The sequence below is a fragment of the Orcinus orca genome, chromosome 14 (assembly GCF_937001465.1).
Source record: "Orcinus orca chromosome 14, mOrcOrc1.1, whole genome shotgun sequence".
Lineage (NCBI taxonomy): Eukaryota > Metazoa > Chordata > Mammalia > Artiodactyla > Delphinidae > Orcinus > Orcinus orca.
Genome location: NC_064572.1, coordinates 22,456,589 through 22,475,374, shown reverse-complemented (window position 1 = coordinate 22,475,374; position 18,786 = coordinate 22,456,589). Strand labels below are relative to the sequence as shown.

Sequence of the window (18,786 nt, the reverse complement as noted above, 5' to 3'; positions counted from 1 at the left end):
TCTTTAAGTTGGGGACTGTCTGTACATGGACTAAACCTTTTTACATATTTGTTTTATCTGTGATGTTTAAAATATATACCTATAGTGATGCAGGATACTGGTATGTGTTAGAGCAGATAATTGGCCCTTTCTATAGTTAAACCAAGTGAAAAAGTAAAAAATAACTAGTTGGTTGTTTATGAAACTAAATTTGATGAACTACTCATTGATAATTAAGTGGGTAATGGTGGCACTTATCATTGTAATGAATACATTGTCTTCCTTTATAAGTCAGGTTTTTTAATAAATCAAGTAGATTTTATAAATAAATTTTTGTAGACTTTTAAAAAACAAAACGATCCCCCATTTTATCTTGTATATAGATTAAGATAATTGGATGTACGAAATTTGCCTGAATTGATGTGTATGTGTGTGTGTGGATATATTTAATGTACATATTTGGGTTTGGGGATGGAAAGAGTAGAAGATCTAGTCTATATATCTAAATTTTCAGCTTCTGTAAACTTAGTTATTTTAAGTACTTCTGTGTCACTGTCTTCATCTATATAGTGAAGTACTATAACTTACAACTATAGTATTATAACTTCTTTTCTTTATAGTTACTAATCCTGGCATTTTCTGAGGATCTTTATGAAAGTAAAGGATGTAAGGGAACTAACTGAACAAACAAATATTTTAAGGTTTCAAGTCTGACTTTAAATTTATTTTTATTCCATGTTATTTACAGTTATGAGTTGCTGGCAAAAATAATGTAACTACAGTTGACTGTTGAACAACTCGGGGGTTAGGGGCGCTGATCCCCAGTACAGTAGAAGATCTGAGTATGACTTTACAGTTGGCTCTCAGTGTGAGAGGTTCTGCATCTGTGGATTCAACCAGCTGGATGGGGTAATACTATAGTAGTACTTAAACGGAAAAAAACCTGCATGTAAGTGGACCCACGGTTCAATCCCATGTTGTTCAAGGGTCAACTGTACTCCCTGAAACAAAGCAAAAAAATGCCAGCAAACAAACAAAAATCCTTTAAGGCCGTTTTATTTTACATTTTAAAAAATGCACTTCAAGTTTCTCCAAAAGCAAAACATCCACACATTAGTGATTTGTTGTTGTTGTCATTGAACCCTAGGTACTGGTTGTAGTCAAGGGATTCCTAGACTGCTATCTGGAATATAGTTCTAAGAATATAAGATGTTTGAAGATATATGGCCTTCTGAAAAACTTTTTGTTTTTGCATTTGAAATGTTTTGATTGATTTGGTTGATTGACATGCTTTTCAGAGCACTTGAAAGGACAGCATTCTACATATAGAGAGGGTTCCTAGGGTCTATTTAGAGGAGCTTGCCTACAAAATTAAAATCAGCTGGCAGTTTTATTAACGCAACAGGACAACCTATACTCTAAAAATATAATTTAGTGAATGGTATTTATGTGATAATATGTGCATATTATATGTGCATCTCTTTTCTCAAACGACTTTATATTTTCTCACTTGCTCCCAGACTATCACTGAGATTAGGAAGCAGGCAATTTCAGTTGTAGCAATTGTGTCATACCAGAGATCACAAAGCAAGTCATTGATAAATTGGTATCTGAATTTAGATCTTACTTTTTTTCTTTCCACATGTTAGATTATTTTCACCAAGTTATTTTACTGGCTCCTTAATCCACGTTGAGACTTTAGAAATCTTAGTCTGTAGTTCTCAAGGTGATTTGCTAAGTATTATACAGTGTGTGCTAAAAGAGTGGACTTGGAAATAAGATGGCACAAGTAAAATTAAATTTTTCTCTCAACTTGCAAGTATGCATTTCTAGATATGGTTTTCCTTTGTTATCTATTACAGTTCTACATTTGGTCTTTAGAGTAGCAAAATTAGACAATGATGATTAAAATCTGTCTTGCAATTTTGGTTTTTAACCTGTTAGCTGCGGCCATGTATTTTCCATTTCAAACAGCTCAGCTTGGGTGTTGTAAGAAAGCAGATAAAAGCCTTATGTTTATTTTAAATATTCAAATTTCTAGTGTAAATTCCTTTTAAAAAGGTAACTTTTTTTTTGTGGAGGCTTAGAAAAATCTTTAAGAAACCGAAATTTAGAAAAAGTTTTTATTGGACTAGAAGAATTTTGGGAGTTTATGTAATCAGTAGTGGCCGTGAAAAAAACCCACAACTGGGATTTTGAAAACTACTTTTTAAAAAGCACTGTAATGTATGCCTGAAATCGAACTTCTCACCGAGATCTATAGAGGTTTGATCTAGAAGAATTGAAGGGTTAGATCAAAGAAAGAGTAATTGTTCTAAGTTGGAGATCTGTACGTGTATGGGTTACAAAGTCCTGTTATGATTGGACGGGAAGAAAACATAATTTATTTTCCTAAACTATGATTGGCTAAAATCCTTTTCTTTCCACGGTATTTTCTAACAACTGAATCCGGAGCCTTTCCCTGGTTTTATTATCTGATCAGTGAGTTTGGCGTATGTACTAGTACTAAAAGTACTCAAATTGGTGCAGAGACTGTGAATTTTTAGAATGTTGACAAAAAGCCCTCAACCGGATGTTTGGCTTTCTTACAATAAAGCAGTATCGAGGTGTAAATCTCTGAATAGCTCAAACCCATAATGAGTATCTCCCCAAAACAGGAAGAATGAAAAGATGACAGTGTTATCTTCATTTTCATTTAAAGTCGTGGACTGTGTTTCTGTCGTGACCGAGTTCTGTGGGCTTAGTTTTCATTTGAAAGTGTTGCTCTGCTTTGCAGCTGGGACTACGGGACTGTTAATTCAGGCAAAATTGCGGCTAACTCAGACTGCAGGCGCCATGTGTTCTGAAAAACATCACTCTGGAGATGCGGCTTTTAACCTTGAGTTTGTTTTGTGACCCAGAGTGGAACCAGCACACTTCACTTTCACCTCACCCCCAACTCCCCCACTTCTCAGGGAGCGACGAGTAGAGAGGTGGACGTCAAACACTACGTTTCTGAAGGACTGCACTCCTTTCTCCCGCCCCACTCTGTTTTTTTATCCTGGCTGGTCCCGCAGACGCTGCTGCAGCGTCGGGCACTACTTTCCGTCTGCGGTGGTTCCTCCGACCCTCTCCCGCGGCTCCCTCCCCCAGCCCGCGCCGGCGGAAGGAGACGCGCGGCGCTCCTTCAATCACGCTAGTGGATGGGGAGGCGGAGTAGTACTGGCCGCGGCGCGGTGGCGGTGGCGGCCGGCGCTGCCTCGGGGCCTGAGACGGCCGTGTGGAAATTTCTGTCCGTTTCTTTCTTTTATTTGTGGAACTGCAGCCAGAGGCTGCAAGTCGGGAAGACCAGGGGAGCGCTGAGGACTGTGAGAGACCGAGGTCGCTGTGCCCTTCTGGGCAGAGCGTCCAGTGCGCCCCCGAGCCTGCGCTCGCTTGCGGGGCCGCCGCCTTCCCTAGGTCAGCTGTCCTCGGCATGGGCGGCCGGTAGGAGCGGGGTTTCGGTGATTTCCTGGCAGCTGAGGAGGCAGCGGCCACCTCGGCAGCGACGGCTATGGCGGTGGAGACGCGGCCGGAGCTGGTGGGGAAACGGTTCCTGTGCCTGGCGGTCGGCGAAGAGGCGCAGCCGGAGCGCGGGGAGAGCGGACGCTGCTGCCGGGGCTGGCGAGCGGGGGTTATCCGAGCGGTGTCACATAGGGACAGCCACAATCCCGACTTGGCGGTAAGAGAGCGAACTCCCCTCAGTCTGTCGCCCGCGGCCGCAGCCCCACCCCTGGTCTCGCAGCCGCACCTTGTGGGGTTACCTCTGGCACCTGGCTCAGCCAGGCCAACTGGCGGTCACGCCCCTCTCCTGCGCTCTGAGCCGGTTTGCCCACGTGCCCTGCCAGGATCGCCTCCTCCCCGCGAGGAACTTCCTCTGCGGGGGCGGTGACCCCCTCGGGACTCCCCGGCGCCCGCCCGGGCCCTTTGGCCGCTATCCGGGAGGGATGCGGCCGCGGAGACCTTACGGAAAGGCGGGGTTGCCAGCCGGGTGCTGCGTGGGCGGTTGGGGGTGGGGGCAGACCCCTCGCTCGTGGCGGTAGGGGCCCAGCTTCACCTGCCTCTCTGTGCGAAAGTCTTAACAGTGCAGGCGTTGGAGACTGAAAACTTATCCCGTAAGATTGCTGAAGGGGAGGGAGAAAAGGAAAGAGACAGAGCTTTGGTTTTCCAGTCTGTCCTGGGATTCTTGTGTGTTTTCGAGGCAAAGGCCCTGGCAGTGGCGGGGGCCCTGATTCAACCGTTTCCTACAGTAGATGCTTGGATTTCTAACAGAAAACGATGAAAATGAAAACTTTTGGTTTGGAGGGCCATGGAAATTATTATCTCCCTCCCTCTCTCCCTTCTTTTCTTCCGTTTGTTTTTTCCATAGTGTTGTGTTTTTTTGTTAGAAGGGAATAGTGCGTTAAAGTCATCCATTCCTGGATTTTATATGATTTTAAATGAAGCAAGAAATATTGTAAGTTAAAACGTTTAAGATTCCGCAGAACCCTAAAGTGTCTTTTTCTTTGCTTGCTTTTCCTTACTTGTGACACTGCCAGTGTTTTCTTTCACTAGTGTAGGAGTGTGCAAGATTCTGAGACAGGATATGCTGTTAGTGTTCCAATAACGTTTTCACTGGGGGACATGTTGGAGTTAAGGAGCCAAGGAGAGGCGAGACACTGACTAGGCTTTGAAAGGTTGATTTATGAATACATAATCCATGAAATTTATTGGTAATACTGTGGGGTATTTAATTTTTCAGTGGATATTTAAAATTTGGGAACTTTGTTTATATGCAGGTTTACAATTCCGAATTTACGTGTACATATGTATCTTAATACTTTTGTTGGAGTTTTTGCGTGTTTTTGTTAACTCCGGTTTCATGAACGTAGTCAGTGATATGGTTTCTTGCGGAGTGTGTTAATGTCAACTTGATACTGCAAAATATATTTGCAGAATAGAAGTAATTTTGGAGGTTCTGGTTGGTTATTCTCGTTGAAAAGAAGAAAAAGAGAATCTTCCTTAAAAAAAAAATCCAAACATTTCTTAATGGTTCTACAAATTGTGGCAATTTAGTGTTTGTGTAAAAAGCATGTGCTTATTTTATTTTTCCTCCTTTTACTCTGATATGTAATTGTCTTGGCTTTATGTGGAAGATAGATTATGGGTCAGCTTTTTTTTTTTTTTTTCCGGTAAGTGGGCCTCTGACTGTTGTGGCCTCTCCCGTTGCGGAGCACAGGCTTCAGACGCGCAGGCTCAGCGGCTATGGCTCACGGGCGCAGCCGCTCCCCGGCATGTGGGATCTTCCCGGACCGGGGCACGAACCCGCGTCCCCTGCATCGGCAGGCGGACTCTCAACCACTGCGCCACCAGGAAAGCCCTTGGGTCAGCATTTTTTAATTGTTTCAAAACAAACATAGAATGATATTTTGTGTTTTCCTAAAAATTTTGTGTTTTGTTTTAGTAGATACGTGAAAATTGGGAAGTATAGTGTTAAATTACGAATGTCATTGGCGACGGTCAAGTTATCGAAGTTAAATATATTAAAAATTTTTTTGTATGGGAATTTAAATTATATGAGGAGGGGGGTTTACACATACCATGTTTGAAAAGGCAAGATGATAAATTGGGTATTTAAAAATGAAAAGTATACGTGGATGGAGGGAATCAACTGGAAAGAAGAGGAAGGAGTTTCCTCAGATGATGGAAACGTTTTGCATCTTGATTGTTGATTACACGGGTGCATACATATGTCAAAACTCATTGAATTGTGCACTTAATATCTGTGCATTTCCTATATGTAAATTTTACCTCAAAAATGTGTTTTGAACTATAACTATGTGAACCTTTGACAGTTTTCCTGTAACAGTCTTAATTTTAAAAATTTATGTTGTTACAGTGTAATCTGAGTTTTTTAGCCTGGAACCTACAGATTTAGCGTTACTTCCAAACTTTCTTATATTTCTTTTTTTGCATTCATATTTTCTAAGTTAAACTTGGGACACTTTAGCATCACCAAAATGCAGTTCGCGTTGTAGACTTTTGTTACTGCAGAATAAATCAAGCCCAAAGGAGCGCTTTTTAAAAAAAATTTATTTATTAATTAATTAATTTATTTTTGGCTGTGTTGGGTCTTTGTTGCTGCTCGTGGGCTTTCTGTAGTTGTGGTGAGCGGGGGCTACTCTTTGTTGCGGTGCGCGGGCTTCTCATTGTCTTGGCTTCTCTTGTTGTGGAGCATGGGTTCTAGGAGCACAGGCTTCAGTAGTTGTGGCACGTGGGCTCAGTAGTTGTGGTTCGCAGGCTCTAGAGCTCAGGCTCAGTAGTTGTGGCGCACGGGCTTAGTTGCTCCGCGGCATGTGGGATCTTCCCGGACCAGGACTCGAACCCGTGTCCCCTGCATTGGCAGGCAGATTCTTAACCACTGCACCACCAGGGAAGCCCCCCAAAGGAGCTTGATCAATTACTTTTGTGTATTTTTTTTGGTTACAAATATATGTAATTTAAAAACTGCAAGTTCATTAGGAATCTCAGATATGTATGTATTTATGGCACATGATTTGGAAGGATAATTATCAGAACTTGAAAGTAGTTTAGGGGATGCTTGGTCTCAAAAGTTAGTCAGTTATTCTTATTTTTGGTCTTATGTATGAGGAATTTCCACATGCATTAATTTCCTATACTACTGTTAACTAATTATCACAACCTTGGTGGTTTAAACAATACGAATTGATTATTATAATGGTTCTGGAGATGATAAGTCTAACTTCTGGGTCTCCATGGGCTAAAATCAAGGTGCGATTAGAATTGTGTTCTTTACTGGAGGCTCTAGGTCTCACTTTTAGAAGCAGCCCACATTCATTGGCTCGTGGTCCTCTTCCTCCTTAAAAACCAGCAGTTTGTCTCTGTTTTTCTCTAGTCACATCTCCCTCTTGACTCTCCTGCTTCCCCTTACACTTTTAAGTGCCCTTGTGATCATATTGGGCCCACACAGATAATCCAGGATAATCTCCCCATCTGCTAATTAACAACCTTAATATCATCTGAACCCTGATTCTCCTTTGGCATGGAGTTTAACATAGTTACAGGTTTCATGTATTAGGACATGAGCATCTTTGAGGTGGCATTATTCTGCCCACCACACCATGGTAGCAAAAATATTCTTTTACAATATGACCATGATTTGATACAAATAAATTAAGGCTAAAATTATTGTACTTTTTCCTGCTGTGAGTTTTAGCGATATCACTATGTGATCTCTTAAGTAAATGAGCTTAATTTGTAGAAGCTGTACTCAGCTGTGCTTGTATAATTTCACCTATTTTGTTGGTGACTTTTAAAAAATGGCTTGAAAAATCTTCTGGGATATCTTGGAATTACATTAACCAACAAAAGACTTTATCTGAACCCTTTTAATTAAGGAGGACCAAGTTGTTGATTAAATTGAAATACATAAAATACATTGTGAGCCCTCAGCATGTTTTCTTTTTTGTAGCTCCATTGTTTAGAAAGGTTCTTGAGTTGTTATACATGTTGAATGTTTATTACTGCCCTACTTTTTCAGGAACTTTCTAGAAGATTGATAGTATTATGGAAGGAAAGCTGACAGTTGAGACAAGTATGGTTGCATAATATTCAACCTTGAATAATATTGTCATGCTAATTATAGAGCAAAAATTGATTTACTCTTTGCTCATTTTACTACCCTTGCACAACTTAACAGCCCTTTATTTATTTACTTATTTATTTATTCATCCATTCAGTCACTTACCCACCTACCTTCCCTTGAAGCTTAATGTGATTGCATCATTGTTTCACGCTAATCCTATCCAAAGTGTGAATATTTTTAAAAAATATATCAGGTTTTCATAAAACATTCCAGGTTACTGTGACATTTTGCAGTGTCATTGAAAATCATTTTTAATCTGGTTAGAGACCTTCCCACTGGGATTCTTCATTTTGGATGCAGTCATCTATTTTCCTTTCCCACAAAAGTTTCCACTTTTCCACACTCCTCTTTTTTTCTTTTATCTTGGACTTTAGTCTTCCAGATTAAAATCTAAGAGTGTGCTGTTTGTGTTTGAGTCTGCTTCTTGAGAATAAAATTCCCAGAATTTTGCACTCGACTTTGTGCTGTGTTGCATAAGAGGTTAGATATTTGCTGAGTGAATGAGAAGTTGAAGTACATTATACCCGATAGATCTTCATACCAAGGACCCAGTCCTGTTTCAAATGAAATAGAAACTGCTCTGGAGCTCCTGAGAATGGACACTTAACAGATTCACACTTGGGATGTCTGGATCTTGGGTCAGTTATTTTTTTCCTCTGTAGAATAATATTTCCATCATTTCTATTTTTACACAAGAATCCTTTTGAGTCAATCTCCTTTATATTAATATATTGCTTGAAACAAATACAGAGTCAGGGAAGAAGTAAAGTCATAATAAAGGAAGGAAAATATTAACTGAAGTATTCAAAAATTCAGGAAGGGATGCTAAGAACTGAATTACATCTTGATTGCAACATAAAAGAAGAACACAGATACAACAACAAAGGCAACACACACACAAATAAAAACTTCTGTTTCTTGGTGAAAGAAGCTAACTCTTTTTTAATGTCAGTAGAGAAATATGAAGATATTTTGTGTGCATTGAAAAAAAGCGGTTTACTTACAATCATGGAACATTTTTCTATAGCGCTTATAAAACTTTACTCCTGGCTACCATTAATACTAAATTTGATAACATCTTGAGTTCTTTGGGGACTCATTATTGGATAGAAAGGAGCAAATGCACACAGTTTCTGAATGCTCATACCAAGTTGCTTTATGAGTGATATAATATAATTTTAAATCTCTTTCACAAGAACAGTGTTCTCAGCAAATGTTTTATTTGAAGTACAATGAATCAATGTGAAGTTACTTGAAAATAGTTGTTATCTAATAGTCCCTTGTCAAAAACTCAGATTGAAAGTTTCTTGTAGAGAAATGAAAAGTATGGCAATTATTGTTACCTATTTTTTAACTTGAAAATTACTCTCTAATAAAAAGCATTCTACAATTAAAAAAAAAAAAGTACCAGGTTTTAGGACTTCCCTGTTGGCCCAGTGGTTGGGACATGGCCTTCCAATGCAGGGGGTGCAGATTCAATCCCTGGTTGGGGAGCTGGGATCCCACATGCCTCATGGCCAAAGGACCAAGAACATGGAATGGAGTCAATGTTGTAACAAATTCAATAAAGACTTACAAATGGCCCACGTTGGGCTTCCCTGGTGGCGCAGTGGTTGAGAGTCCGCCTGCCGATGCAGGGGACGTGGGTTCGTGCCCCGGTCTGGGAAGATCCCACATGCCGCGGAGCGGCTGGGCCCGTGAGCCATGGCTGTTGAGCCTGCGCGTCCGGAGCCTGTGCTCCGCAACGGGAGAGGCCACAACAGTGAGAGGCCCACATACCGCAAAAAAAAAAAAAAAATGGCCCACATCAAAAAAAAAAACAACAACCTTAAAAGAAATGTTATCAGGTTTTTTCAGTACCCAAAAGGAACAAAAAATCATAGTATTGTGTTTTATAGACCAAACATGTAAATTTGTTTGTATTTGGGGGAATTTTCTAAAGCTCACTTAGTGAGGAGTAGCTAACTTTGTAATATAGATTTTAAGCTGTTCTAAACTGTGTACTACCTGTAGATTAAAGTTACTTTGCAAATCTTATATGTCCTAAATGTGAGTATCTTAAATATGAAAACTGTGTTTTTCTGCTGAGCTGTCTCTTCATTTAAGTTTCATATTGAATTGGTGGTATTTGATTCTTTAAGTTTTGTTAGGATAATTCTTTAGGTAAGTCTAAAATGTATATCGTGGTGTTGTAATATTGCTAATACTAATTTCTGGTCTAGGCACACAGTGTTGAATGAGTTAATGAATGTATTTTATTTCATTGCTCAGTATGACCTGGATAAGTTAACCATAGGGAAAATTGGTTTAGCTGGTAGGTAGAAAAACTTTTATGTCTGATTTGAGTACATACAGGTTCCGCTGCCAACCCCCCGCCCCGCCCTTGAATTTATATTGTGATTGGTCCTAAAGACTTATGTACAGGAAAATAAGTATGTAAACTGTAGCTGTGGTGGCACGTAACTTGTGCAGTTGTAACCACTAGCTGGTTTTAAAAGTAGACAGCCAACCAGTAAATGGTGTGAAGTGTATGTTTCTGTGTAAAACTAAATAAAGGATCTTTTGTTTTTTCCCTTTTGAACAGTCATAGATATATCCTGGCACGTATTGTGATGCCATTAATTTAAAATAGAGAATGTGGGCTTCCCTGGTGGCGCAGTGGTTGAGAGTCCGCCTGCTGATGCAGGGGACACGGGTTCGTGCCCTGGTCCGGGAGGATCCCACATGCCGTGGAGCGGCTGGGCCCATGAGCCATGGCCGCTGAGCCTGCACGTCTGGAGCCTGTGTTCCACAACGGGAAAGGCCACAACAGTGCGAGGCCTGCGTACCGCAAAAAAAAAAAAAAAAAAAGATAGGAGCAAGTGTACATGGTTTCATTCCTCCCACTCATATGTGATCAACCTGAGCATCACTGAAAGAAAACCACACATTATGAATCTACTGGCAATATATGGTAGGAAGTACACCAATGAAATATTTGTACTAAAAATAAAACCAATGAAGTATTTGTACTAAAAATTATTGAACTTGAGTATAATCAAGCTTCTACATTCAACCACTAATTTGCAGGACATATGAGGGTAGAGGAGCATGTTAAACACCACCATGAGGATACAGTCAACTAGATCCAGGATGTGGGAAATTCTAGAACTAGAGCTGTGCTGTTGAATATTGTGGCAAGTTAAATTGATTAAAATTGAATATCAGTTCCTCATTCACTGTAGCCAATTTCAGGTTCTCAGTTGCTACATCTAGCTAGTGACTATGGTTTTAGACAGCACAAATAAGAAAATTTCCATCATTGCAGAAAGATCTATTGGATGCCACTATTCTAGAGTAAGCTTTAAAAGAACAGGCAACTTATCATACAGACTAGTAGAAGGGGAAAAAAATGGAATGATAAAAATAAAAGAAGGCAGGAAGAGAGACAAACATAACAAAGGTGAGACAAACAGAAATCACAAAATAAGAGATTTAATTTAAACCCAGATATATCAGTAATTACATTAAATGTAATTGACTAAACATTTCTATTAAAAGGAAGGTTATAAAACTGGGAGGAGAGAACCCACAAAACACACTTACTGGGACTTCCCTGGTAGCACAGTGGATAGGAATCTGCCTGCCAATGCAGAGGACACGGGTTTGATCCCTGGTCTGGGAGGATCCCACATGCTGCGGAGCAACTGAGCCCATGCACCACAACTACTGAGCCTGCATTCTAGAGCCCGCGAGCCACAACCACTGAGCCCACGTGCCGCAACTCCTGAAGCCTGTGTGCGTATGGCCCGTGCTCCGCAACAAGAGAAGCCACCGCAGTGAGAAGCCTGCACACCGCAACGAAGAGTAGTCCCTGTTTGCTGCAACTAGAGAAAGCCCACGCGCAGCAATGAAGACCCAACGCAGCGGAAAAAAAAAACAACCCACGCTTATTTGCTGTTTATAACAAATCTATCTAAAACATAAGAATACTTACAGGTGGTTGTAAAAAGATGGGGAAAAAACTTCCATGCAAATACTAATTAAAGATAGTTGACATGGCTATGCTAAAGACAGTGTTTAAGAAAAGAAGCGTTATTTGGGATAAAGAGGCTTTGTTTACCATGGTAAGAGTTTATTTAGCAAGAAGATATAATTTCAGTTTTCAAAGTATCTGTGACATGACTTAAAATACATAAAGCTGGAATTGATAGAACTATTAGAGAAAATAGACAGATGTATAACCATAGTGCGAAGTTAAATAGCTGATAGAACTGGCAGTAAAATAACAGTAATAGAACATTTAGAATAATAAGTACTTGGCTTTGGCCATCTCACAAGGCAGTTGTGTGAATGAGGTAGTATATTTAATAAATATACCGTCATTCAATATGAGTAGGTATTTAACATGAATAAATACTGAAATACTTTTATTCAAAAAATATTTGAGCACCTTCTAATGACTGGTACCGTTTAAGACATGTGTTTTGTAAGGTGTGCAGCCTTAATCAAATGTAAGATGTTGTCAGGTACAGTTACCAATTTTAAGTGCTTAATGAATGATAAGCAATAATATCTGTATGGATTCATAGAAGTGAGTGATACAGATTTGAAGGATGCATTCGTTGAGGAAACAGGATATTTTGGGCCCTGAAGAGTGACTGGCATAATATATTGGGTTGGCCAGAAAGTTCCTTCGGTTTTAAAGTAAAAATAGAAGACACATTTTTCATTTTCAGCAAGAAATTTATTGAACAACGTATTCACCATTTTGTTTCACTACCTTCTGCCATTTTTCAGACAACTTCATAATTTTCATCTTACCAAAACTTTTTAATCTTTTTGAGCAAAGAACTGGTCCAGGTGCCTTTTCCAGTCTTCCAGGGAATTGAAATTTTTTCCATTAAGAGAATTTTGTGAAGACGGAAATAAATGGAAATCCGAAGGTACAATGTCCGGTGAATACAGCGGATGACTCAGAACTTCCCAGCCAAGCTGTAAACAGTTTTTGCCTGGTCATCAGAGAAACATATGGTCTTGTATTACCCTGATGAAGGATTATGTGTTTTCTGTTGACTAATTCTGTACGCTTTTCGTTGAGTGCTGCTTTCAGTTGGTCTAATTGGGAGCAGTACTTGCTGGAAATAATCGTTTGGTTTTTCCGAAAGGAGCTCATAATAGAGAACTCCCTTCCAATCCCACCATATACGTAACATCACCTTCTTTGGATGAAGACTGGCCTTTGGCTTGGTTGCTGGTGGTTCATTTTGCTTGCCCCACAGTCTCTTCCATTCCCCATTATTGTACAGTTATCCACTTTTCATCGCTGGTCACAATTTGTTTTAAAAACAGTACATTTTTGTTGTGTTTCAGTAGAGAATTGCATGCAGATATACGGTCAAGAAGGTTTTTTTTCGCTTAACTTACGTGGAACCCAAACATCAAAGCAATTAACATAGTCATGCTGGTGCAAATGATTTTCAGTGCTTGATTGGGATATTTTGAGTATGTTGGCTGTCTCCCACATGGTATAACGTTGATTGTTCTCATTGATTGTTCTCAGTTAATGTCTCGATTTGATCGCTATCAACTTCAACTGGTCTACCCGCCCGTGGAGCATTGTCCAGCGAGAAATCTCCAGCACAAAACTTCGCAAACTGCTTTTGACACGTTCGATCAGTCACAGCACCTTCTCCATACACTGCACAAATCTTTTTTTGCGTTTCAGTTGCGTTTTTACCTTTCTTGAAATAATAAAGCATAATGCCAAAAATGCTGCTGTTTTCTTCCATCTTCAGTATTAAAATGGCTATACAAAAATTCACCAATTTACAAAGTGAGAGAGTGGCATGGACATATATACACTACCAAATGTAAAATAGGTAGCTAGTGGGAAGCAGCCGCATAGCACAGGGAGATCAGCTCAGTGCTTTGTGACCACCTAGAGGGGTGGGATAGGGAGGGTGGGAGGGAGGGAGATGTAAGAGGGAAGAGATATGGGGGTATATGTATATGTATAGCTGATTCACTTTGTTATAAAGCAGAAACTAACACACCGTTGTAAAGCAATTATACTCCAAGAAAGATGTTAAAAAAAAAATTCACCAATTGTGATTTTTTTAAATTCACGCTGATATGACAGCTGTCATGGTACATTCTACAAAATTGTTTTGAATGAAGTTAAAGACACCTAAGCGCTACTAGAGCCATCTTAACGAGGAAACTGAAAAACATTATGGCCAACCCAATAATAATATTAGAAGAGGTATAAAATGGTTTTGGTAGAAAGAATGGCATGAGGAAAAGCAAACCACTTGGCTTCAGAGAGGGTTCATATTGGAATAACAATAAGAAAAATAATGTGAAAATTAGGGCCAAATTGTAATAACAGATTGAGAAATTTATGCTATGTCTAGAGTGGTTGGCTGAAATGAATATCCTAGTACTTGTGTCATTTCCCAATTTTATGAATACAGTTGTCCCTAGGTATCCATGGGGGCTTGGTTTCAGGGTCCCCTCAGATACCAAAATCCAAGGGTGCTCAAGTCCCTTTCTTAAAATGGCATAGTACAGTTGGCCCTTCGAATCTGAATATGTAGAGCCATAACTGTATTTTTGAAGGTAGAAAGAAGGGCCTTTAATTTTGGTCGCTGAAACAGCAGACTAATTTCCATACAGATTGTACCTGTTTACAGCTGCAGTTTATGGAAGCACCGGTTTTCCCACACGAGTCTCAACACTATTGGATATTGTCAGTCATAATTTTTGCCTAATTCGTCCCCCAAAAAAGGTACCTTGCTTTAATTCCTGTTTATGTGTTTTTGAGTCTCATGTATTTATTGGCCTTATTTTAAAAATATATAAATAGCTTGCTCGTAGTTTGGCCTTTTTCTTTTTTTAATTATTTATGTATTTTATTTTTGGCTGCGTTGGGTTTTCGTTGCTGCATGCGGGCTTTCTCTAGTTGCAGCGAGCGGGGGGCTACTCTTCATTGCGGTGCGCAGGCTTCTCATTGAGGTGGCTTCTCATTGCGGAGCACAGGCTCTAGGTGCAGGGGCTTCAGTAGCTGTGGCTCAAAGGCTCTAGAGCACAGGCTCAGTAGTTGTGGCTCATGGGCTTAGTTGCTTCGCGGCATGTGAGATCTTCCCGGACCAGAGCTCGAACCCGTGTCTCCTGCATTGGCAGGCGGATTCTTAACCACTGTACCACCAGGGAAGCCCTAGCATTGGGATTTTTTTGTTTTTTTTTTTTTGTTTTTTTGCGGTACGCGGGCCTCTCATTGTTGTGGCCTCTCCCGTTACGGTGCACAGGCTCCGGACGCGCAGGCTCCGCGGCCATGGCTCACAGGCCCAGCCGCTCTGCGGCATGTGGGATCCTCCCGGACTGGGGCACGAACCCGCGTCTCCTGCATCGTCAGGCAGACTCTGAACCACTGCGCCACCAGGGAAGCCCTGGCATTGGGATTTTGATAGAGGTTATATTGAATCTGTAGCTCTCTTTGAGTAGAATTAATATTATTAACAATATTAAGTTTTCTAATCTATGAATACAATATTTCTTTCCATTTATTTGTGTTTTTAATTTTTTTCAGCAACATTTTGTTGTTTTCAGTGTAGAAGTATTTTGCCTCCCTGGTTATGTTAATTCCTAAGTATTAAATATTTTTAATGCTATTGTAAATGGAATTTTCTTAATTTCCTTTTAGGTTGCTTATTGTTAGTGTATAGAAATGCAACTGATTTTCATGTGTTGATTTTGTATACTGCAACTGCTGAATTTTTTTCTAACAGTTATTTTCCCCTGTGTTTGTGAAATGTTTAGAATTTTCTGCATATAAGATCATATCTGCAAGTAGATATTCTTTCCCGTGTGGATGTCTTTTTAGTTTCCTGTCTAATTTTCTATTTAGAACTTCCAACACCATATTAAATAGGCATGGCAAGAGCAAGCATCTTTGTCTTGTTAATCTTAAAATGTTTGTAGTTTTTTACTGTTGAATATGATGTTAACTGTGGAATTTTCATATATGGCCTTTATTATGTTGAGGTAGTTCTTTCTATTCCTAGTTTGTCGTGCACTTTGTATAATGAAATGGTGTAGAATTTTGTCAAATGCTTTTTCTGCATCAATTGAGATGATCATTTTTTCCCCCCTTTCATTCTTTTTTTTTTCTCCCTTTCATTCTTTTGATATGGTATATTACATTGATTGATTTTTGTATGTTGAACCATCTTTGCATTCCAGGAGTAAATCCTGCTTGGTTATGTATATTACTATTTTTAGTGTATTTAATTAAAAAAAATTTTGTAACTCCTTTCATTTTCTCCCCTTCTCACACATATATTCTAGTATAATTTTGCTTGGAATTGTGTACGTTTTTATAGACAAATTCAGGAAGAAAGAACACCTTTCCACTGAGTCTGAATTGCAAATAGCATGGAATATCCCTCCAGCTATTAAAGTTGTTTTTTTTTTAAGTTCTACAGTTATTTTCCTCATTTAGGTCATGTGCTTTTTTTAGGTTTATTCTTAGACACTTTATATTTTGATTTTTTTTTTTTTTTTGTGGTACGCGGGCCTCTCACTGTTGTGGCCTCTCCCGTTGCGGAGCACAGGCTCCGGATGCGCAGGCTCAGCGGCCATGGCTCACGGGCCCAGCCGCTCCGCGGCATGTGGGATCTTCCCGGACCGGGGCACGAACCCGTGTCCCTGCATCGGCAGGCGGACTCTCAACCACTGCGCCACCAGGGAAGCCCTATATTTTGATTTTTAAATGCGTGTGGACATACCCTGAATCATTAATACAGACCTTTATAAGTCACTGATTTCTTTCCCCAAACATGATTTTTGGACTAAAAGTAATGTTCCTATTCTTTTCCCTGTGTATATTTTTAGCTCATGTAATTGTTTTCTAGTTTTTTCACTAATGGGCTTAACAAAGTTACAGTAAAGGTTAGTGTCATAAAGAAAAAGTGAAATGATAATGTTACTAGTGTCTTAAATCTTTTGCTTAAATTCTCAGGAGGCTGTTGAAGATGTTATTTCTTTAACCTGTCTTTCATTTTATAATTGTAATCAGTGGAAATATAAAGTTTATTTTATAGAGCTTTACTTTTAGGTTAAGTATGTAGCAGTTTATCTTCAGATAAAATTGTAACAAATTACCATATTCACAAATACAGATAAAAATATTTTGGTGGCAGTTACTATACAAAAGAGTACATATCAGAATTCTTAATTTTAAAGTGTATTTAAATTACTTCCCTAAGGTATCAATTCTTTTAAAACACTACTGTTTCAAAATGCTATATTTATGACATAAAATTATAATCCACTAAAAACGGTGTGTGTGTGTGTGTGTGTATATATATATATATATATATATATATATATATATATATACACACACACCCCGTCTAAAGTGTTCTTTTTTTTTTTTGGCGGTACGCGGGCCTCTCACTGCTGTGGCCTCTCCTGCTGTGGAGCACAGTCTCTGGACGCGCAGGCCCAGCAGCCACGGCCCACGGGCCCAGCCGGCCCGCGGCACGCGGGATCCTCCCTGACCAGGGCACGATCCCGCGTCCCCTGCATCGGCAGGCGGACTCTCAACCACTGCGCCACCAAGGAAGCCCCTAAAGTGTTCTTTTTTATCTCTTCTGCAATAGACTCCACTCTCAATTGATTTCTCACCTGTGTTAACCTTTTAGAGAACTGTTCTATTTTTACTTCTCAAGAACGGTACTGTAGTGAAGGTTAAAATTTGGAGAATAGGAAACTGACCTTATGTGCACTGTCATTTTTTTAATGTGCTTTCTTCAGCTTTTGATATTTTGAACCTTGGTATAGCTCAGGAAATAGTAGATCAAAATTATCTATTTTAAACAACAAATGGCTGTACTTTCTGGATTCTTGACTGAGTCACTTACCTGTGAAATTTTAAAACGTGTGAGGAAAGTGTTCAGTTTTACTAAATTCCAAAAATGCAAAAAGGGTTGAAGGGATAACAGGTGCATTTGGTACTAATTTTTTGTCTAGTCTTTCTTTTTTATTATTTTTTACATAGAGAAAAAATAATCCAGGTTTTGGCAAAACTTTTACTTAAACTTTGTTCTGAGGAATTTTTTTTTTAATTAATTAATTATTGTCCACATTGGTTCTTTGTTGCTGCGCATGGACTTTCTCTGGTTGTGGCGAGCGGGGGCTACTCTTTTTTGTAGTACATGGGCTTATTGCAGTGGCTTCTCATTGCGGAGCACAGGCTCTAGGCATGTGGGCTTCAGTAGTTGTGGTATGTGGGCTCAGTAGTTGTGGCTTGTGGGCTCTAGAGTGCAGGCTCAGTAGTTGTGGTGCACGGTCTTAGTTGCTCTGTGGCATTGTGGGATTTTCCCGGACTAGGGATGGAACCCGTGTCCCCTGCATTGGCAGGCCGATTCTTAACCACTGTGCCACCAGGGAAAGCACTGCTTTTTTGTTGTTGTTGTTTTTGTTTTTGCGGTACACGGGCCTCTCACTGTTGTGGCCTCTCCCCTTGCGGAGCACAGGCTCCGGACGCACAGGCTCAGCGGCCATGGCTCACGGGCCCAGCCGCTCCACGTCATGTGGGATCCTCCCTGACCGGGGCACGAACCCGTGTCCCCTGCATCGGCAGGCGGACTCCCAACCACTGCGCCACCAGGGAAGCCCTGTTTTGTTTTTTAAAGCAGTTGTGACTCTGGCAAAATTAACAATCAATGGACATATTTAAAAATCTTGAACTCTTTGATCTTAGTATCTCATCTTCTAAATGAAAATGATCTTTTTTCTATTGTAATAAAACAGTAAGTTTTTTTTAGATTAGTTTTTTTTCCCTTCCACCTTCTCCCATACTTCAGATTTATGGATAGTGTACTTATACTGCTGATTCTTTTTAGTTATAATATTAATGGCACAGAGCCATAGAAAGTAAGATTTAATCTCTTCAGAGCATAAGCTATTACCTTTATTATTTCTGTCCTTTTAAGTAATGTGGAATATTATGATTCATGTTAGAGTTAGAAGGAAAATGTACAGGCTCAATGAAATTCGACTGCTCACCTAGGAGTACAAAGGAAATGAAAGAGGTCGGAAATACGTTGATTTTGATTACAGGAAAAAAGGGGGTGTAATCTAAATCCAGTACTATTTTG

At 39.8% G+C, this 18,786-nt stretch overlaps 2 protein-coding genes across 5 annotated transcripts in view; one reads left to right on the top strand and one right to left on the bottom strand.

The window, feature by feature from the left end:
- The window catches only part of JMJD1C (jumonji domain containing 1C), a 314,373-nt gene that overhangs the window by 58,553 nt on the left and 237,034 nt on the right, over positions 1–18,786 (top strand). For 2 of the 4 annotated variants that reach the window (XM_033406069.2, XM_033406067.2), the window contains exon 1: positions 3,334–3,679. The exons of 1 other annotated variant lie outside the window; for it this stretch is intronic. In XM_033406069.2, coding sequence (XP_033261960.1) covers positions 3,512–3,679 — 168 coding nt within the window. In that variant the 5' untranslated portion in view covers positions 3,334–3,511. Of the gene's footprint in view, positions 1–3,333; positions 3,680–18,786 lie in introns of those variants that run through there. One more of the 4 variants, XM_033406070.2, reaches the window with a different exon arrangement.
- Positions 1–18,786, bottom strand: part of REEP3 (receptor accessory protein 3) — a 393,590-nt gene that overhangs the window by 157,406 nt on the left and 217,398 nt on the right. The window lies entirely within an intron of this gene.